This window comes from Corylus avellana, chromosome ca1 (genome assembly GCF_901000735.1).
Source record: "Corylus avellana chromosome ca1, CavTom2PMs-1.0".
In the NCBI taxonomy this organism is placed as follows: Eukaryota; Viridiplantae; Streptophyta; class Magnoliopsida; order Fagales; family Betulaceae; genus Corylus; species Corylus avellana.
The window spans coordinates 33,910,690-33,932,555 of NC_081541.1; the positions used below are offsets into that span (position 1 = coordinate 33,910,690).

Sequence of the window (21,866 nt, forward strand, 5' to 3'; positions counted from 1 at the left end):
ATATTCGGCTTCCCTCTTCTACTTTTAATAAAAGGAGATCTTATGTAGTTTAAACAAACCATCAAAATTGCAAACCTCTTCGAAATCTAAATAGAGACACGTTTTTTTTTATTAAAAAAAAATTTACCGGCTTTTTTGGTCACCCTCTCTTCCCATTGGCTTCACACCCTCCTTTCTTCAAATCCATTAATCCGACGATAAATTTGTAAGAATTGAACAGTAGAGAACCAATAACAGCCGTCATATTCTCTTCAAACAATAATAAGATACAAAGAAAAATCGTGACAATCGTGGATTGAATTGAAAATATGTTAGATGCACATGTCATTTTTATTAGGAAATTAAGAAAATAAAATTATAGTCAAGTATGTCGGTGAATTAGTGACACACTCAACGGTAGAGAACCAATAACAGCCAACATATTCTCTTCAAACAATAATAAGATAAAAAGAGAAATCGTGACAATCGTGGATTGAATTGAAAATATGTTAGATGCACATGTCATTTTTATTAGGAAATTAAGAAAATAAAATTATAGTGAAGTATGTCGGTGAATTAGTGACACACTCAAAACCACCTTTTCATAGGTGTTTACTAAAAATAAGGATGGTGCCAAAAAGCTTGGAAAAGATGTTGGTAACGTGTAACATGTGCTTCACTTCCCCATCCATGACTTCCGTCTTCCCCCTTCTCTCTCTCTCTCTCTCTCTCTCTCTCTCTGTAGCATCCGTTGAATATCATCATCTGCTCTGCTGGATTAAGGATTGCAATAGCGGTCACCTTCTTCTTATATTCTGTATCAAAAATTTTTATCGCTTTTAGAATAAGTGATGATTTAACACAATGGTAAAACTAAAAATAGTAACACTGTTTGACGACGGGTAAAAAATTTAAATTGTGACCATTTAGTATAACTGAACGAAAAGAGCCATCGCTTAGCAGAGAGAGGACGTAGAAACTGCAGGGATGCATTTGGGAAAATGCATCAAACCATGCAAGGAAGGTGAAGGTGAAGGTGAACGAAACAGTGCATTTCCCCAAATGCATCCCCGCAGTTTCCACGTCTTCTCTCTGCCAAGCGCATTCCTCCATGTTACGGATCTGGCTCCTTTCGTTTCAGCCACAATAACTGGCCACAATTTGAATTTTTTGGCCGTAGGCAAACGGTGCCGGTGAGTTTGAACTATGATTAAATCAATTCACCTAAATTTAATTAAATATTTCACATATTGAGCCTTACCTATTAAGGGGTTGTTAAAATATAAATTACATGATTAAATTCATCATTTTCTATCAATTAAATACCGATTTCATGCTTACTCGGAAAACCTAATATCGAAAAGAGAGGTTGCATACAATACAAACATTCTGACGTGACAAAGACTAATAGATATGGATTAACCATTTTTGAAAAAAAAAAAAATTAATGACTACTAAACTTTATAATGTTAATTTTGTGAGATATTTATGAAATGTTTATGTTGTAATAACATTTTTCTAACCAAAAAAAAAAAAAAAAAATCCTCATCCCACACAAAATGTTCGGCCTCACGCTGGGCCTTGTGAATTAGGGTGATTTTGAGTGCAATCAGGCCAGGCCCATAAAATCCATGTTTCCACAATGTGTGCAGGTTAAGCTCAAGCTATCTTGTGCACCGCAACCCTCAACAGGTTTGCTGCAGACCAACCCAAGTTGGGCGTTGGCCCAATGAAATTTTGTTTGGGCAATCCACAATCTGAAACGAAAGGTCAAAGACTAAAGAGTTTTTAACTTCATCTGCATAATGATCTAATGTTAAAAATTATATTTTTATTTTGTTGACGTAGTAATATTAATTTGGATTTTTTTTTTTTAAACAAGGGTCGATCATATGATTGATTGGCAGTGCCACACTAGCAAAATGAGATAATGGTGTAATAAAAATGTTGTTTATAGTATTATTGAATTTATTGAGGCTATCATTAGATTTGATATAATTATTCGTTAAGTGCGTAGGGATTAGTCGAAACGAAATCTTGGACACCCTCATCGTTTAAAATCAAGTGTTAAATCTAAAATTAGACTTTGGGCTTTGGGTGTATATCAAATTGGTCCTTATGGTTTTTAAAAGTGATAAAATTAGCTGACATTTCTTAAACGCTAAACCACCTACATTTACGATGACATGGCGGTATTGATGTGGACGTACTAAGCTAGATGGGATGCTGACTTGGCATCGCGTAGGCAAGGCTTACGTAGAAATAATACATGCAGTGCAACATGATTAGACTAACTAATTATATTTTTGTACACGTGACAAACGACTACATACGAAAGCGGATCGAATGAGTAATTTTATGCACACTAAAAGTCTAACAATTAATTTTATCATTTGTCTTTTTAAAATTTCAAACCAATTTTAGATTTAACCGTAAAATAAAAAGGAAATATTCCCAAGAGATAACTTAATCGGCTAGGGACCACGCCTCATGAAGCGGAGATTAGTAGTTCAAATCTTCTTCCCTTCTTGTACGGACATGTTAAAAAAAAAAAAAACAAAGAAAAAAAAAGGGGAATTATATTTGGGCTTTCAGGCCCAAAGCCTTTCTATCAATTTATGTGGTTGCTGCAAATACAAAAGGCTAAAAAGATTGGGTTGCAAAACTTGAACGGTCGTTACTCTTTGTTGCCCTCTCTCCCGCCACCGCAAGTTCGTACAATCGTACTACTTGGCTACGAACCAAATGGCGGCGTTCTCTGCCACGTCAGCATCTCCACGAGCCCTTCTTTGCTTCTCTTCCGCTTCTCATTCCCACCATAACCCGGTAAAATTCCTCTGCGATTCACTGAATTCAAAAACTAATCGCTTCGTTTTCCTCATCACCCCGTTTGGTTGCCGAGAAAAATGTAGATTTTTAGTTTTTTCTAAATAAATGTTCATTTGCCCTGTGGTATAGAGCTCATTGTTCCAAAGTTGGAGAGCTGGGGTTTTCAAATTGCGGTGGCTTAAGCCGTTTTCTTCAACCACTTCAATGAATTGGAAGAGGAGGTATATATATATATTTTAAATTTTTAAATTTTTTATTTTATTTTATTTTATTTATTTATTTTTATGTTCTCTGATATTTCGTTTTGACTTGCTGAACGAAAATAGTAGAACAAGAAAACTATGTGAATTGCCCTGATTTGGATTGGTAACAAGCGTGATTGATGATAAAAGAATTTGTTGGAAATATTAATAGCTTAAGTAGAGTGGATTTAGTTTTCTTGTTGTTGGTTCAACTTTTATATTGATTTCACCTGGGAAAAGAGTGACATTGGACTCATGCTGCGATACTAGGTGGGAATTGCAGTTTTGGAGAATTAAGTGGAATGGCATGAATCATTCACTTATGTTTGTTCACGCTGAAATGATTTTTGTTCAAGTTTTGTGGTTCTATGGTTGTTGTATACTTTTATCTGATTGATGGTGCTATCTGTAGTAAAGTTGCTTGTTTGCATCTAATAATACAGGAGAAATTTGATCTATGCAGCCAGTCAAGCTGCTGAGGAAGCTTTCAAAAAGACTGTTGAAGTGGACAGGCTGATAGATACACTGAGGGATGCAAATCCAAAAGAAGTAAGTACACGGTACTTTCCTGGTGCAATGCAATTTTTTTTTTCTTGTTTCACTTCATTTTAGGTAAAATGTCTCTGTTAAAATTAGTTTCAATAAATTTGGTAAGATTACAAATTATTCTTATGTTGTGAGGACTGTTTTGAGAGCACTGCTCTGTTTATGTATCGAAGGAATAACGAGATTAGACCATAAAAGGCAATGCTTTCAGTCATTTTCATGAGAACATATCTCGAACATTTCCTTTATGTGAGTTTCTGATGTTATAGATTAGGGTAGAAACTCTTTCCATTATGTTTTCACTTGCATATTTTCAAATTTCTTCAGAGTATGGGGTGTGATATTACACTTTGTATGAGTAAATGTGGCTCCATTCACTTGAAACTGCAAATATCTTTTATTATATATTTCTGTGACCTTATTATTGTTGTGTTTTTGTCTATGAACAGCTTCAGAAGCTTGTTGTTGAGAATGTCCTTGCTTTCAATGAGAGTTTTTGGATACGCCTTGCAGCAAGAACTGAGACCTGCAAATCAGAGGATGATAAAGCATGCTTTTTGACTTAGTTAATTCTAATATTTGATTACGTTCTAATGTTTGACTTCTTTCTGTTTCCTGCTCTGCACAAGAAATACTGATGCATAATGTTCTTTTTGCAGAAAGATTACGAGGAATTGGCTACATCTGTAATGAGCATAGTGGATTGCCTCGTCCATAAGACCAATGTACCTCTCTCTCTCTCTCTCTCCTTATCATCAATGAACGGTTATTTGATTTTCCAGTGTGCTTCATTTATATTACTTCGTCTCCCCCCTCACCCCACTGTAGTTCTTTCATTTTTTTCTTCTTTATATATATATATTTTTCTCATGCAGGAAAAAATAGAGTCTTCCACTGATGTTCTCAAGGATATATTAAAACCAGTGGTTGATGAAGTGGAAGAGGTTATTTGGCCTCCTAGAGACCCTGAGGCCCTCAAATTAATGGAGAAAGTAGGTCTTTTATTCAAGTTGGCTTAAAGTTAATATTCATTCTTCCGTTGGATACTTTCTGTGTCTTCATGGGAAGTCGTTTTTATACCTTTTCATGTGCTCCTTATATTATCTTATCTTGTGAGCTGAAGATAAAGTTCTTATTGACCAAGCTTGCAAATCACTGCTCTTCACTTATAGATGCTTTGCCCACATCACAATTGCATCTTGATAATTATAGCTTTTATTTTTGACTTGTGTCTATTTAAAAAAGGCCGTTAGTCATGACTATTTTGAAGAACGGAAATAATGCCACCAGCAAAGACAAGAAGCAACTAAGAACTTGGAGATGGTTGCTTCTTCTACTTTGTTGTTTTATATAAGGTACACATAGAAGCAGCTTGGACAGCCATGTTGCTGGAAGTACACAACAATTTTTTAATGTGTTGTCTTTTTGCCCAAGCAAATTTTGAGTTATAATACTAACTGAGATGTATTTACGCAACTTATAATTCCCTCTTCTGATATTTAGGAGATAAAGCAAAGGGAACAAGAAGGGCAACTAGATGAAGGCTTTCTTTCAGAGGTTAATGCGCAGCTGCGGCAAGTGAGTCTGTCTTGTGCTTTCTATTATTTCCTGCATGAATTAGCTTTTGTTGGTAGCCAAAGAGTGTTGGGCTAGTACTACTGGTGTAGTTACATTTTACTCAATCTTAACAGTAATAAGAAATCATAACTTAAATTGGGGCATGTTTTCCACTCTGTCTTCTTGCGTGTTCTAATCTCTTACTTTTTTTGAGCATCAAACTAGCCACACAGTCTTCTTTCTATATATGTTCAAAGTCATCAACATTCATTAATTTCATGTTCCGCGTGGTAATGTTTGGATTTTCATATTTTAATTTTTTCTTCCAACATTTTTCAGATTCTAGTCCTTAATGAGATCTTAATAAATGATTTAGTTACTAAAATACATTGGTCATCTGCAGGCAAAAGAAGATGGGGATAAGCCGGGACTGGAGGCTATGTTGCAAAAGGTTTTGCAACTTTATGCTTCCATAGTTCTCTCCAAACGTAGTTATGCAAAGAAAGGTATTACCCTCTCTGAGCTTACTCAGTTATCTTTGCAAACAATATGATTGTAGGAAAGGAAATACCAAAAGCTAAAGCACCTAAATTTTGGACAATGACTAGGATTGGATAAGGCTAAATGTTTCCAGAACAACCTCAACTTATTAAATAGCACGTGGATATTCATCCAGATAGTAAAGGAAAAGTAAAATGTTTAGTTTTTTTTTTTAAAAAAAAAAAAACACTAGGCTATTCACAAAATTATGTAGGTTGAATGATGCATGTTGGTCTTTCACAGTATTATTAGTTTAAGATTAATCCATTTAATCTTGTTTTCTGCAAGTTATATATATTTATCGTGAAGTTTAAATTCATTATGCTTATATGAGTATTGCTTAATATGTTAAATTCATTACCCTAATATGTGACAGCAAGTTCTAGTTATATTAACAAAATAAAAATACGTGACAGTATAACTTCTGAATATCTTGGACGTAAAATTTTATTTATTACACCTATGTATTTTCCCTCATTATTTTTTTTATCTGTCTTGAGTAAATTTTGTAGTGATTTTCCTGTGACTTGCTTTCGCTTAAAAGTTGATGCTTTAGAGACCAGTCCCTAGTGATGTTTCTGTTGCAGGAGAGGAAGTTTTGAAGGCTGAGCAGTTTCTTGAAGTCATTATAAAAGGTGTTGCACTTAAAAGAATACAATTATCTGTGTAACTGTGTTAGTAAACTACTTCTTCACTCTTCCTGGAGAAGAGAGAAGTTTGCTGATCTGCGTTACTAATAGAATTTATATGGATGGCAGCTCCAGAGGAGGAATGGAACAAACTTTTGATCAACGGAATGACGGTTGGCAAAGGGGAAATTTCACCAGAGGAGTTTTATGCTGTCATTAAGAAACGGATTGAGCGTACTTTGATCCGAACCGTGAGACACCCATTTGGCCTTGAATTTCAGTCATCAGATAAATTTAGTTTGAGTCACTTCTGATTTATTCCTTCTCTTCTCTCTTTGATGGTATCCATTTCATTCTCTCTCTCTCTCTTTCAGGAAGGAGGTTCTTACCAGCAGCGCATTCTTACTGAGTATTTAAAAGGCATTCAATCAAGAGCCGAGGAGATTGTCCAAGTCCTTCAGGGGAAGCCATAATAGTAGCCATCTGGAATTGAAGATGGCTTGTTATTATAAGGTATGATAGTCAGGTAATGTGACCTGTGGTTCCTCTTGTGAATCAGGAAATGAAGAAAAAGAACACCTTCCAGAAGCTGAGAAATTTTGTTTTGACGCGGATATGATGTGCCAGCCAACAACCACCACTCCTATACGGCACCTGGGGATCTTTTTGTTGAAACCTTATTCATGTAGCATTGATAGTTCTTCTCATTTTGATCACTCTTTGTATACAATATCTCAATTTAGGCTCATAGATGTATATACTAAATGCACCAGAACAAAACCATGCTTTTGTAAGCCTGTTGCGAACCTAAATATTAAGTCGTATCGGGATAAATTTGGGTAGATGCTTAGAGGTTTCCTTCAAGAGTAAAGCTAAAATTCTTTTTGTGTCTTTCTTATGTCACTTCAAGAATTATGTCGCTTTTAAAATCACTATTGGGCATGTGACCGATTATAATTGAATTTTGATCAAATGGTAATTTTAAAAGTCATCTCATTTCTTGGAGTGAGACAAGAACATATTGACATAAGAGTGACTTTTAGAATTACGCTTCCTTCTAACACAAGTTTGGAAATAAACTTTTCTCCATATATCATTTTTATTTATAAACTTGATTTAAATAGGCTTACAAGGTACAACCATAGCAATTGCTCCTAGTGCAAAACAACTCAAACTTCTCGACCCACAATATAAAACAACTTACAATGAAAGACTCCTATTACAATTAGAATACTACATAATAGAATACTAAAGAGGCAGACAGTTATAATGTGAGATCAGCTGACCATGGCAGATAAGCTTCACAACCTCTCCCATTTTTTTTTAAAAAAGGAGAAACTTCACTTTAGTCTCATGAATTTTCACTCGATTTTACAAACTCTCCTTAAACTTCCAAATCTCTCATTTTGGACTCTTGAACTTTCAATTACTCTCAATGTGGACCCCTCCGTCAGATTTTAAACATTACGTGATGTTTATACCCCCTGACTTTTATATAAAATTTAAACTTCCAAAACGTTTTTTTATTTTAAAAAAAAAATGAAAATCAATGACATCTTGGTCTTTTTTTTGTATTTTTAACCGCTAAAATTAAACGAAGGGTTCTAATTGAAAGTTCAGGGGTCTAAAATGATAGATTTAAAAGTTCAAGAAGTATATAAAATTGGGTGAAAGTTCAGGAGACCAAAGTGAAATTTTCAAAAAAATAAAATAACAAAAAGGCTAGCCCAAACAAGTAAAGTGAAACTCAAAACCCAACCCGATAGTTAAATTAGGCTCGATCGGATTTTTTGAGGATTGATTGGTGCAATTTAGTGGGTATTGTACCTCTTCCTTTACACTGAGGGCATTGTACATCTTCCAATACGACAAGAGTTTTTAAATAGTTTTTGTTTTATAGTCTCGATATTTATTATTTATAGAGGATCATTAATCTTTTCTTTGATTCATTCTATATTAGAAATTTCTATACTGAGGTGACAAAATCTACATCGTTTTAAAAGCAATATCTAAATTTTTAAGAATTATATGACGAAATTACCCTAATAAATTTAGAGGACTTTGATACTTCTATTCAATCTGTAGTCCACGATCCTCTAGATTTAGTAATTTTGAAGAAATTATTAAAATAATTTTCTATAAGATATGAACGGACACTCGAGTTTGTAAAAAAAATAATAATAAGAATAAAAATTGTCACATGGTATTTTACATTTTAGTGACTAATATAATTCATGTCACATGGAGGGTTACTTTAGTTCATAAGCGTGCTAACTGTTATGTAGACTAACGTAATAGGTACTACGTAAACAAAAATATTGATTTATAAAAAAAAATTGTAATAAAAATTATAATATCCCTATCAACAAACACTCTTTAAATAAAAATCTTCTAAATTTTGGTCAATTTTATTCGCACCAGATTCATTATTATTTATTAACTACCTGTCAACAGGTCCTTGGGCCTATGTGATGGTAAATCTCATTGACCACCCAAAATCATCATATCTAGACCGTTAATTGACTTCTTAATCTTGCTTAAGATTCAAGTCTAGGACTAACAATGATGCCACCTCCCAAAACATCACAATCATCTGAAAGACTGAATCCCAATCCAACGGCCATATTGCCATTTAGCACTCTTATGATAAGCACACCAAATTACCAACACGTCTACCGGAATATTTGTGTTTTAAGTGATTTTTATTTTATCTTATTTTTTAAAATATATTAAGCAATTTTTTCCTTTAATTTTTTTTAAAATAATTGATATAAACAATTCACTTAAAATACGCATATAAGCTAGTATGACATAATGTTATGTGATAAATGGGGTGGAAGATTAGAGTTGAGGTGCGTTTGAGATTATGATTTTATTAGAATAATTTGTGTTTTTAAAAGATATCGTAAACTTTAAGGCGTTTAGCATTACAATTTAAAAAGTACTTAATCTAAAATATGAAAAAAAAAAAAAAAAAAAAAGAAAGAAATTAACGATTTTTAAAAGCAGGTTGAGAGATGCTTATTTGAAAAAAAGTGATAATTTAAATCAAAATTACGATTTCGTATAACAAATATTTAATAAAAAATATTTTTTAACATGTTTTACCAAGTACTTTCGGCCCTTTGCGATTTTAAAAACGTAATTTTTAAAAACACAATTGTTAAAATCGAACTTATCGAACTCACAATCCCAAACGGATCTTTCCAATATTTCATATTCCCCTCCCTACCCTCATGGAACTAGTTAAATTCCCTCTCTCTCCTCTCAGTCTTTCTCTCTCTCTCTGTAAAATTAACTCGCACACTCTCGACGAAGAGAGAACTCTAATAAACCTTCTCTCTCTCTCTCCCCCCCCGCCCGCGGATCTACCTCTCTTTCTCTCTCTAAGACTCTCCCTAAACCTCTCTCTCTATTTATATATACACAGATATATACGCATCTGGTAGTTTCGGTGATTGTGTGGATGCCACTGAGCTTGATCCTTTCCCATACTGATCAGATCTGAGGTGAATTTTCGTATCCTCATTCGAATCTCAAATTTTTGAATCGAAATGATGACTTAGCTTTCTGTTTGGTTGGCGAGAAATGGTTGGACATGCTGTGAAATTTTGAATCTTGGTGCTTAAACTTCAATTCCTAGGATTTCGTTCGTTTCCTATGTTCGTTTCCTATGGTTTTTTTTTTTTTGGCAATTAAACAGAGTGTGACATAATTGCGTGCAGGAGTTATTGATTTGAAATTCCTATTCCATTTGATCTGGTGTCTTTGTTCTGCTCTGGGGAGTGTGCCGTTTCATAGGGAATTGTGTGAGGGTTTTGATACAATTCGGTTTTTGGACAGTGATTGAAGATGTTGACAAAGTTTGAGACGAAGAGTAATAGAGTAAAGGGGCTGAGTTTCCACACTAAGAGGCCGTGGATCCTCGCGAGTCTCCACAGCGGCGTGATCCAGCTATGGGACTACCGGATGGGGACTCTGATCGATAGGTTCGACGAGCACGATGGGCCTGTTCGTGGCGTCCATTTCCACAAATCTCAGCCGCTATTCGTGTCTGGAGGTATTGAAACTGTAGCTGCTTTTGGTTTAGGTTTGATATGGGATTGCAGATCTTGTTGCCATTTTAATAATTGTTGATGATTCGTAGATTATGCTTGTGATTATATAGTGTTAGTGGTATTTCCCGATTGAAAGTATGAAGTTGGGTGTTTCTTTTGGTTGGTTGCTGTTGAATTTGTATAGATCTAGGCTTGTATTCACGTTAGGGGGCCAAGCGAAATGCTTAAGTGAGAAAAGAAATGGAAATTTGAATTTTGAGGGTCTGGGTTAGGGGATTAGGAAAGGAGGGATTTGGATCGTAATCTCTTATTTAAATTGATTGTATTAAGTTTTAGCATTATAAAAAGGTTTAAAGTTGTGAGGAAAAAAGAGTGATGAATGAAATTAAAGTTATTTTGTTTCAACAAAGTAAATCAAAAAATGAAATTGAAATAAGGCATTCTGCTTAATCATTTACTAGCCTCTTTGAATGTGTTTTGTGCATGCTCAGAGGCTTTTTTTTTTTTTTTTTGTTAATATCCTAAATTGACTTTCTAAATATTCAATATTGCAACACTAGATTTTAATGCGAAACAATAATTTTATTTATAAACACACTGGCTTCACTACATCATAGAGTTAGTTTTAAATGAAAAGGTTCAAAATTTGTCTCAGTCTAGCAACATATGGAATAAAAATCTTATAATGTAAAAGATGTGTAAACTTTTATGCAGTGACATGAAATTTTTTCTAAGATTTTCCCTATTCATGAATCAATATTACACTTTTGTAAATATTTGCAATTTCCATTGAAAAAAGCCGACAAACAAATTATACCTTGTTCTTACATAGTCAAAGATGACCAGATTTCACCAATGAACTTTAGCTGAAATGACATTTCCTCTCTCCATAAGTATGAGGTGTGAAATGAAGTCACGGATTGGAGACTCTCTATGTGCATGTTAACCTCTCAATCAAAATAAAATTATTAACATATTTCTTTTCTTCCTTATTTTTTATTTTTTATTTTTTTATTTAAGCTGGTCCCCTTTTGACAATATGATTGCCATCTATAATTTTTCTTCTCACAGTAGTACCCCTGTTAAAGATCTTTTCCATGTTAAGATTTGTAACCAGGGTTGTCTAATATTGAGTAATTTCAACATTCAATGATGTATTTTCAAGCAAAACCTGATTGATTGATTGAGTGTATATATATGACTAAATCAACTATCAATTTTTTTCCGAAATGCCAAACATGTGTACCTTATATAGACATGGCATAATCTAATCAAAATTTTGAGGGCAATGCAGTTTGAAGTTCATGTAGATGAGAGAAAAGTCAACTCTTCATGTTGGTCATTATATGTGTGAACCAGTCGACATAATTGAAAGGGAAATAAAGATTTGCAAATCTAAATGGATATTAGGGACCACCATACAAAAACTTTAAATTGCAAAAGCAAGAAAAGAAAAGAAGACATATACGTAAAAATTATAATTAATAAACCTTCTGAAGTGCTTGATGACGGCAAAGTAGTAATGATAATTATTTGTGTTCTTCTAATAGGTTATCACTATTTTGAAATAAAATTTAACTCTAAAAAAGTAGTATGCGTGTTGTTTGTGGTAGGTAGTTATTTGTTCTTGGATTAATTCCCCATCGTAATAGAAGTTTTAAATTGAGGGGGAAGTTGAAACTTATAGGGATAAGTGTTTTGATGAAGTTTGACTTTGTATTTATCCTCAATATTTACTATTGTTTTTGCCTTTGCTTTAATTACAGGGACAAGTCATGAAATATAAAGATAATACCCAACTCAAGAATTCCCCGTTCTATTAGTAATAAGATAATAAATACTTCCTCTGTCTCACGATAGATGAAAGTTTACAAATGAGATGCATTTGACCGAAACACTCTTCTTGAAATGCCATTAGATGTGCTAAGAAATGTGAGTTAAAATTTAATAAAAAGTGAGTTCAAATTCAAAAAACGATAGGTCAAATTGAAGGCTAACATGGAAAGTTCAATTGATTAATGTTTTGATTTTCAGAGCCTTTCATTTATTTTGGGCAGCCTGAAAAGAAAGCACGTAATCTACTTTGGAGTGAGGGAATAATTCACATACTCTGAGGGCTCCAAGTTGTTTGTATATTTTTTTAGCAACTTGAAATATTAATGTCTTCCATACCTTAGTTGAGTTCATCATTGCAATTCAAATCTCTTCCCCCTGGCTCTTTTATTTAAATGCAACTTATTTCATATGCTTTTCAAGTTTCACTATAGTAACTTTTCAAAAAAAAACAAAAAGTTTAACTATAGTAGAAAATACTTAAAATTATCCAAATGGTTCCATTGGGGTATTGAATCAACTGATTACAACAATCAATTTCGAAGTCGAAAGGATGAAGAATCTAAATTTTCTTGTCTGTTCTGAGCAGCCAAACAGAGTGCATCCTATTTCCTGAAGGCTTATCTAGTCCGAGGCTGACTTCATTGTTTATTATATTGATCTGATGCTTTACTGCCTGAAAGTTTGATTTTACTTCAATACTCAGATTATTATTGCCTGTTGTTCAAGTCCCTTCAGATCTGAATGAAATTTCTGATTTGAGTTTTTCATTCACTTTTTTGTGAAAATTTTTGATAGCATTAAACAGAATGACTAACAAAGGGATCTTGTTTAAATGCTAATCTTGTTAGAGTGTGATTTCTGCCTGTGTTACTCCTCCCGTCAGATCTGAATGAAATTTCTGATTTGAGTTTTTCGTTCACTTTTTTTGAAATTTTTTGATAGCATTAAACAGAATGACTAACAAAGGGATCTTGTTTAAATGCTAATATTGTTAGAGCGTGATTTCTGCCTGTGTTACTCAGATGAGAGGGCTCCTCATGCATAGATGTAGTTAGTTCTAGGAGAGGAGGTTCCAGCACCGTACATTTATTAGTAAAGTTACTTATTGATGGGATTCGGTGCAGTACATGTGCTAATGAAGGTGTTGGCTTTTTTCAGGGGATGATTACAAGATTAAAGTTTGGAACTACAAGTTGCATCGGTGTCTTTTTACTCTTCTTGGACACCTGGATTATATACGTACAGTGCAGTTTCACCATGAATACCCATGGATTGTGAGTGCCAGTGATGATCAGACTATTCGTATTTGGAATTGGCAGTCACGCACATGTATATCTGTGTTGACTGGCCACAATCACTATGTTATGTGTGCCTCATTCCACCCCAAAGAAGACCTTGTTGTGTCTGCCTCCCTAGATCAGACTGTTCGTGTTTGGGATATTGGTGCCCTCAGAAAGAAGACAGTTTCCCCTGCGGATGACATCTTGCGGCTGAGTCAGATGAACACGGATCTTTTTGGTGGTGTTGATGCAGTTGTTAAGTATGTCTTGGAAGGGCATGACCGTGGGGTCAACTGGGCTGCATTTCATCCCACCCTGCCTCTGATTGTGTCAGGAGCTGATGATCGCCAAGTGAAGTTATGGCGGATGAACGGTGATCCTTTTTTATTCTAGTATATATATATATATTTTTGCTTGACATTGTTGGATTGTTGTTTGGTTAACACAGCATTGAATTATGAGTTTTAGAAAGATTTCTGAACTTTTTTTTTTCTCTGTTGAGTTTGAATCGTAAGTTCGGTGTTCTGCAATTGGGACAATCCTGTTTCTGCTCCATTTTTGTGGCTTGAAATGTGAATCTTATTGTGACTAAGAAAAAAAGGGGAAACTCCTAATGATCATTTATCATATTATTGTTCATTTGTTTTCAGATACGAAGGCATGGGAAGTGGACACTTTGAGAGGGCACATGAATAATGTTTCATGTGTTATGTTCCATGCCAAGCAGGACATAATTGTATCCAACTCGGAGGACAAAAGTATACGTGTGTGGGATGTAACAAAGAGAACTGGAGTGCAAACTTTCCGTCGGGAGCATGATCGATTCTGGATTCTTGCATCTCATCCTGAGATGAATCTGTTGGCAGCTGGTCATGACAGTGGTATGATTGTTTTCAAGTTGGAGAGAGAACGGCCCGCCTTTGCAGTGAGTGGTGATTCTCTGTTCTATACCAAAGATCGCTTTTTGCGATTCTATGAGTTTTCAACTCAAAGAGACACACAGGTAATTCCCATTCGACGCCCTGGTTCCACTAGCTTGAACCAGAGTCCGAGAACTCTTTCTTACAGTCCAACTGAAAATGCTGTTCTTGTATGCTCGGATGTTGAGGGGGGATCTTATGAGTTGTATTCCATACCCAAAGATAGTATTGGTAGGGGTGATAGTATGCAAGATGCAAAGAAAGGTATTGGAGGATCAGCTGTTTTTGTGGCTCGTAATAGGTTTGCCGTGGTCGACAAGATCAACAATCAAGTCTTAATCAAGAATCTGAAAAATGAGGTTGTTAAAAAATGTGGCCTGCCCATAGCTGCGGATGCAGTATTTTATGCTGGAACAGGTAACTTGCTGTGTAGGGCTGAGGATAGAGTGGTTATATTTGATCTCCAGCAGAGAACTGTTCTTGGTGATCTTCAAACCCCATTTATCAAGTACATTGTTTGGTCTCATGACATGGAGAGCGTTGCTTTACTCAGCAAGCATGCCATTATCATTGCCAGCAAGAAGCTTGTGCACCAGTGCACTCTTCATGAGACAATCCGTGTCAAGAGTGGTGCCTGGGATGATAATGGTGTTTTTATTTATACAACTCTAAATCACATAAAATACTGCCTTCCAAATGGAGATAGTGGGATAATCAGAACTCTTGATGTCCCAATATACATTACCAAGGTTTCTGGGAATACTATCTTTTGCTTGGATCGTGATGGAAAAAACAGGTCTATAGTTATTGATGCGACAGAATATATTTTCAAGCTTTCCCTTTTGAAGAAGAGATACGACCATGTTATGAGCATGATAAGGAACTCACAGCTTTGTGGTGAGGCTATGATTGCTTATCTTCAACAGAAGGGTTTCCCCGAAGTCGCTCTCCATTTCGTGAAAGATGAGAGAACTAGGTTCAACTTAGCTATAGATAGTGGGAACATCCAAATTGCTGTTGCGTCAGCAACAGCAATTGATGAGAAAGACTATTGGTATAGATTGGGGGTGGAGGCTCTTCGCCAGGGCAATGCAGGTATTGTGGAATATGCCTACCAGAGGACTAAAAATTTTGAGAGGTTGTCGTTTCTTTATCTCATAACTGGTAATAATGAAAAGCTGTCTAAGATGCTGAAAATTGCTGAAGTTAAGAATGATGTCATGGGTCAGTTTCATAATGCTCTATATCTTGGTGATGTCCGAGAACGCGTTAAGATCTTGGAGAATGTCGGTCACTTGCCGCTCGCTTACATCACAGCTTCGGTCCATGGGCTACAGGATGTTGCTGAACGTCTAGCAGCTGAGTTGGGAGATGATGTTCCCTCTTTGCCGGAGGGGAAAGCAGCCTCCCTCCTGATGCCCCCATCCCCTATTATGTGCAGTGGTGATTGGCCACTTCTCAGAGTTATGAAGGGAATATTCGAAGGTGGGCTGGATAATATTGGTAGGGGAGCTGCAGATGAAGAGGATGAGGCTGTTGATGGTGATTGGGGTGAGGAACTGGAAATGGTTGATGTTGATGGCTTGCAGAATGGGGATGTTAAGGCAATTTTAGAGGATGGGGAAGTGGCTGAAGAGAACGAGGAAGAGGGAGGATGGGACCTTGAAGATTTGGAGCTCCCCCCTGAAGCAGATACTCCAAAGGCATCTGTCAATTCTCACTCTTCGGTTTTTGTTGCCCCGACTCCTGGCATGCCTGTAAACCAGATTTGGACCCAGAGGTCGTCACTTGCTGCTGAACATGCAGCTGCTGGCAATTTTGATACTGCAATGCGGTTACTGAGCAGACAACTTGGAATTAAAAACTTTGCTCCTTTGAGACCCATGTTTCTTGATCTTCACACTGGCAGTCATTCTTATTTACGTGCATTTTCATCTGCACCAGTAATATCACTTGCTGTTGAACGAGGATGGAATGAGTCTGCTAGTCCGAATGTGAGGGGTCCACCAGCACTCGTGTTCAATTTCTCTCAGTTGGAAGAGAAGCTTAAGGCAAGTTACAAGGCGACAACAGCTGGAAAATTCACTGAGGCTCTTCGGCTTTTTATTGGCATCCTTCATACTATTCCTCTTATTGTTGTTGAGTCGAGGAGGGAAGTCGATGAAGTCAAGGAGTTGATCATTATAGTGAAAGAGTATGTTTTGGGTTTACAAATGGAGCTAAAGAGGAGGGAAATTAAGGACAATCTAGTACGCCAGCAAGAACTTGCAGCCTATTTCACTCACTGCAACCTTCAAATGCCTCACTTAAGGCTTGCCTTGGTTAGTGCAATGAGGGTTTGCTACAATGCAAAGAACCTTGCCACCGCTGCTAACTTTGCCCGGCGGCTTCTAGAGACCAACCCCACCGTCGAGAACCAAGCAAAGACAGCCAGGCAAGTGCTGCAGGCTGCAGAGAGGAATATGACAGATGTGGCCCAGTTGAACTATGATTTCAGAAACCCATTTGTTATTTGTGGGGCTACATATGTGCCGATTTACCGAGGACAGAAGGATGTCTCTTGCCCGTACTGTAGTTCCCGGTTTGTGCCAAGCCAGGAAGGGCAGTTATGTACTGTTTGTGATCTTGCAGTTGTTGGGGCAGATGCTTCTGGGTTGCTCTGTTCTGCTTCCCAGATAAGATGATCAAGATATTAGAACAGTAGCATTTTTCAATCTTTTTTTTTTCAACATCCTTTTGGCAGCAAAAGTGACCATGTTGGTTGATTCATATCTGCAGGTAAAAGGTAAGAAATCCTAAAGAAAGAGTTAAGTTCTTAATGAATTGTTTATGCTCTCTCCTTTTAGCATCTTTTTTTCTTTTTCTTCTCCCTTTATTTAGTTAATTATGATTTTCAATGTAGTAACAAAGAATTTTACTACCCAAAAAAAAAAGGTGTCAGAATTTTGGCTCGAGCTATTCTTGTTAGTTGTTCATAGAAAAGAATATCTAAGGGCCCTTGTTAAATTAGATGATGGTCTAGGCAGGTTATGCAGATGCCACCAAAACTTGCGAGGAACTCTTGTTTATGCTTGAAGTGCTGACACAAAGATGTGTTGAATTTTGATCAGATGATACCATGGTGGAGCAGAGAAATGTGTTTTGGTCTGATATATGCCCGTTGTAAAGGGTAAAACAAATAGCAAGTGGCAGTTGTATCGAAGAGTAAATTTTTTTAGTATGGTTCATGTGATTGCTTGAGATTTGACATTACTTCTCCCCTCTGGTGTACCTGAAATCATTTGTTGTGCTGAGTAGTGCTCTAGAGCAAACAGATATGTTTGCTGATATTAACTTACTGTTTTTGATGTCTGGTTTTTTTTTTTTTTTTGGTTTTTGTTTTTTTGTTTTTTGTTTTTTTTTTTTTTTGGCTCCCAGGAAATTATTGTTTTCAGCTAGTTCTGATCGTAGGCAAATGTATGGGCCTCTACATTTCTTATTATTACCTGTGGGGATATTTTTTTTTTTCTTGTTGATTGCGGCTATATGATATGATATAGTTTTGGAGTGTTGCTAAGGGTACTATGGCTTTTACTACAAGTTCTCTTACAAATAGTTAAATGATTAAGCAAGAAATTCAACTTGTTAATTTAATTAGTTAGTGGGTGACGACACCATACACTTAGAATTATTTCACTAATTACACCAATTTGCAAGAGGATTGTAGTAAAAGTTGTACAAATCCTAGCTTTTTTCAGTAGTCTTGACCTTATATTGTTTCTTTTACCCCTTTTAGCCACTGACCTTATTTTGTTGGTCTTTGGTGCAGTTCATGTGTAGCTGATTTAATTTTCCCCAAGGCATGGGATCGCGCTTCTGCTGGCCAAAAGAAAAGTTTGGAGTATGAAATAAATTCATCCTTACGGTGTTATCTTTGAGAGTTATCCTAGGTAATCTATTTCTGGATTTGTTTTTCTCTAATTTTGAAGAAATCTAGTGGAACGATTGTAAGAGTATTGATGATTTTTGTACAAGAATAGCATGTCTTTTCTCTCAATGGCTGCTCCTTTTGCCCCTCCTTCCTTTTGTTTGCCACAACATTCTGGCTCTTATTTGTTAGTACATAACCTTACGAAGACAATTAAGTGAAGGACTGATCTCTTAATTCTCTTAATATTTCAGTCCATTGCTACTTTTGCTGTTGTCCAGGAATTTGTTAGTGTTATTTTTATTTTTAATCTCCTCTCCATTATTGGTGGACAAGATGGAATATCCTCTCCATTATATTTTTATTTTATGATTCAAATTAAATTTTACGGTGTATATGGTGTCACGTTGTTAAAACTTTTTAAATAATGTGGTAACCTATGTTAACATATACTCCGATAAATGCTGTGAAGGCTAATGTGGGGTAAGGGCAAAACTCAAGGAGCCCACTTCATGCAAAAAGATTAGCTTTATTAAAGGACTACATAAAAAATTAGCTTTGGGGTTTAGAAATTATTACATAAGTTTTAAAAAAGGGTGAAGTAAAATAGCACATCGGCAATTTTTTTTTTTTTTTTGTTGGCATTAAAATATTAAAAAAAATATTTTCGTGCACAGCGTGCGTGCTCTGAGTCACGACTCTACCAAACTTATTATCTACGACCCTCGAGTTAGATTCCATTAAAAAACAAAATTGGTAAACAAAACTATCATTAGCCCACACTTGAGCTTTAATTACATATAGTGAATAAACCATGATTAGGAGGAAATCAACAAAGAGATATTAAAAGCTTAATCCTGTTTGCAGCTTTCTCTTACAACTTGGATTTGAAACCTTTATAATCCTTGTTCAAAGAGGAGGGAGGGCCGAGAGTATGATTAACAATTTTTGATTGTCTATAAATCCAATATGAATCTAACATGAAAGTAGCGAATTATGGTTGAAATGTCTACTCGGTTTAGTTAAATGGATCGGATTATGGTTGATTTATATAATCTTGTAATAATGCCTCAGTATAACTCAAACCTAACATAAGACATTAGCACTAACAATTTTTTACACGATCCATAAACCTTACAAGAATTCTAAAAAATTAATAGGTTAAAATTGCGAGATCTAATTTGAAATAAGTGTGATAATAAATATAAAGAATAGCGTTATACTTTGCTCTAGATTGCTCGCAAAGCAACCCATCAAGGGCTGTGTTAGATCTAGTTGTTAACTCGTCCATTCCTTCCATGAACAGAAAATAAGATTACAAAAAATGTTGAAGAAATAGACATCGGAAACTTCCTTTTTTCTTTTTTGGGGCAATACAAAGGAAATGGTAAAGAGGCTATCAGAAACATCTCTAATCAAAGAAGTTGATTACATTTACAATCAACATGTCAATTTCTTCAAATGCCAGAAAATAATTTTAAGATTTAAAATTTAGGACTAATATTTAGAACAAAGTTTAGCTGATGCAATGTCAAAATATATTGCTCACTGATGATCATAGAATTTCTTCAGTGCAAATAAATATAGAAGGCTTGCTTCTTGAGAAAGAAACCAATATATTTTGTGAAGCTACATGAATTGTACAACTATAGCTTTTCAAATCGTGGGAATCTTTAGTTGGAAGCCAGCCCTTAATGTTCTTTGTTATACTTCTTTTTCCTACTTTCCTTTCTTCTTTTCTTTTTCTCTGTCTTCCCCCCCCCATTAAGCATTCGGTTTTTCCTTGGGTTTTGAGAAGAAAGCAAGAAATAAAAGAGGTACATCATGGAGATGGATCTTTACCATACATTATGGAGATTGATCTTTATCACGTAAAATGTTATGTAAATTTGCAAACATAGTGAATTCTAAGTGAACTATTGCGTAACACTCTATAATTTAATGGCCAACTTAGTAACTGTCATATGGTAAGAAATTTATAATAAAAATTATAAAAGTAATGTTACACCTACAACTCTTTTACAACTTGATAATTAGCAAATGATTAGAGTTACACTGTCCACTAAAAAATGTTAACATCTTAATTCATATTTTTACAAGTGCAACAACTTATAAATAACTATATAAAAAAAATTAATTATAAATTTAAATATTTTTCGAGTTGTAAAAGTTGTTAGAGGTGATCAAAGCTTTAACTCAGTATATTAGTTAAAGAAGAAGATGCGACTTGTACGGGCACTGATTAAAAATAAACGTGGCGGTGAAGTATACGTACCTTCGCTTTATGAGGCAGTGACACGTCGTCAGTAACTTGCAGACCAAGTCGTGACCCAAATAAATAAAAAGAAGAAGAAATGCAAGCAAACGGAACAAACAAGGGGGATAAAAAAGAGTTGAAGAGTGAGAAAATGGCGAATAACTCTGGGGCTTCATCAGCATCATCGTCCATGAATTTCCTCTTGATCGAAGATATTGATTTCGTCCAAGTCGATGAACAAGGGCTGTCCCACTGGGAATTGGTTAACGCCTCTGACGCTGACGCTGACTCAGAGAAAGAAGAGGAACAAGAACAAGAAGAGGAGGGAATAGAAGATAGCATCGGAAATGAAATTGGTTCATTGGGCTCCGAGATCTCCACGCCTGGTTATCTAAACGATGCCCAAATCGAAACCCATCATGTAGATGTTCTTGATTTCGATGGGGATGTGAAATACGATTATGGGTATTACGGTTATGGTGATGGTGATGGTGGGCATGGCGAGGAACAATACGATGAGGATGATGAGGATGATGATAATGGGGATGATGGGCGTGACTTGGACGACGAACTCGTGCCGTGGGCTGTGAGCGACAAGGTCGGGAGGCAGAGGATGAGGAAGTTGGGGAAGAGGGTGTTCTCGAAAATGAACACTTCGAAGAGGTCCCCGTATCTGTTTGTAAGGCCTGGTTGCGTGCGTGGCAAGCATGGTCTGGGCATGAAGCACAAATGCTAGTGAGGTATTTGTGGAAATGGTGTTGGGTAACTGTTAGATTCGGGTTTAGATGTAATTAGCGTATTTGGGTTAATAAGTAGTTTGTTGCTTTTAGGGTATGGTGCTTGGGCTTAGTATATGTGGTTGTCGTGTTATTGACTTGTTATCCTTCGTTTTTCTATAACGATCCTTACTTTTCATGAACAACTTGATTGTTTATGCATATGTGCATATGTTGGTGATTGTTGTTGCTACTGTTGGCGTTGGAATGTTTTTGCAAAAGATTTTGAGGAAAAATTTGAAGATTGGAAGGTTTGGACGGCTGAAGTGAAAGCCGTGTTTGGTAATTTTTGATTGTTGGTGTTTGGTACACTTTGCTTCTGTGTTGTTTGCTTTATTGTCAATTGTTGATGCCTGAAGCAATGAAAAATTGGATTTGTGTTTGATTTATATGCGTATTCCTATAGCTGAGCTTGAGTATTTGATTAGATCAGATGTATTCTTCTACACCTGAAGAATCGGGAACTCAGTTTTGGATTTTAAAAATACAGAGAGAGAGAGAGAGAGAGAA

General features: G+C 35.7%; 3 protein-coding genes across 4 annotated transcripts; all 3 read left to right on the forward strand.

The window, feature by feature from the left end:
- The first annotated feature begins 2,644 nt into the window (after positions 1–2,644).
- Positions 2,645–7,105, forward strand: LOC132189725 (uncharacterized). Of its 2 annotated transcripts, none has more exons than XM_059604506.1 (11): positions 2,645–2,805; positions 2,938–3,029; positions 3,494–3,599; positions 4,046–4,144; positions 4,256–4,321; positions 4,472–4,588; positions 5,100–5,174; positions 5,557–5,659; positions 6,257–6,328; positions 6,452–6,573; positions 6,697–7,105. In XM_059604506.1, exons 1-11 carry the CDS (start codon positions 2,725–2,727, stop codon positions 6,793–6,795), a joined length of 1,032 nt encoding a protein of 343 aa, XP_059460489.1. In that variant the 5' UTR covers positions 2,645–2,724; the 3' UTR covers positions 6,796–7,105. The 2 variants fall into 2 exon arrangements, with proteins under 2 accessions (XP_059460489.1, XP_059460497.1); XM_059604514.1 differs by having other exon boundaries at positions 6,281–6,328.
- A 2,522-nt stretch (positions 7,106–9,627) lies between these two features.
- On the forward strand, positions 9,628–18,589 carry LOC132179675 (coatomer subunit alpha-1). The gene is made up of 5 exons (XM_059592432.1): positions 9,628–9,831; positions 10,166–10,382; positions 13,375–13,869; positions 14,147–17,201; positions 18,225–18,589. The coding sequence occupies exons 2-4, from the start codon at positions 10,175–10,177 to the stop codon at positions 17,098–17,100; spliced, it is 3,657 nt and encodes a 1,218-aa protein (XP_059448415.1). The 5' UTR covers positions 9,628–9,831; positions 10,166–10,174; the 3' UTR covers positions 17,101–17,201; positions 18,225–18,589.
- A 2,108-nt stretch (positions 18,590–20,697) lies between these two features.
- Positions 20,698–21,502, forward strand: LOC132179685 (uncharacterized). The gene has a single exon (XM_059592443.1). It carries the CDS (start codon positions 20,732–20,734, stop codon positions 21,314–21,316), a length of 585 nt encoding a protein of 194 aa, XP_059448426.1. The 5' UTR covers positions 20,698–20,731; the 3' UTR covers positions 21,317–21,502.
- Positions 21,503–21,866: the final 364 nt, after the last annotated feature.

Excerpts from the sequence above, each read along its gene's own strand:
- LOC132189725 (XM_059604506.1), top strand. The coding sequence starts at position 2,725 with ATGGCGGCGTTCTCTGCCACGTCAGCATCTCCACGAGCCCTTCTTTGC. Across the intron at positions 4,322-4,471 it reads GCCTCGTCCATAAGACCAAT|GAAAAAATAGAGTCTTCCAC; the intron begins GTACCTCTCTCT and ends TTTCTCATGCAG. Across the intron at positions 4,589-5,099 it reads CCCTCAAATTAATGGAGAAA|GAGATAAAGCAAAGGGAACA; the intron begins GTAGGTCTTTTA and ends TCTGATATTTAG.
- LOC132179685 (XM_059592443.1), top strand. The coding sequence starts at position 20,732 with ATGGCGAATAACTCTGGGGCTTCATCAGCATCATCGTCCATGAATTTC.
- LOC132179675 (XM_059592432.1), top strand. The coding sequence starts at position 10,175 with ATGTTGACAAAGTTTGAGACGAAGAGTAATAGAGTAAAGGGGCTGAGT. Across the intron at positions 10,383-13,374 it reads GCCGCTATTCGTGTCTGGAG|GGGATGATTACAAGATTAAA; the intron begins GTATTGAAACTG and ends GGCTTTTTTCAG. Across the intron at positions 13,870-14,146 it reads GAAGTTATGGCGGATGAACG|ATACGAAGGCATGGGAAGTG; the intron begins GTGATCCTTTTT and ends ATTTGTTTTCAG.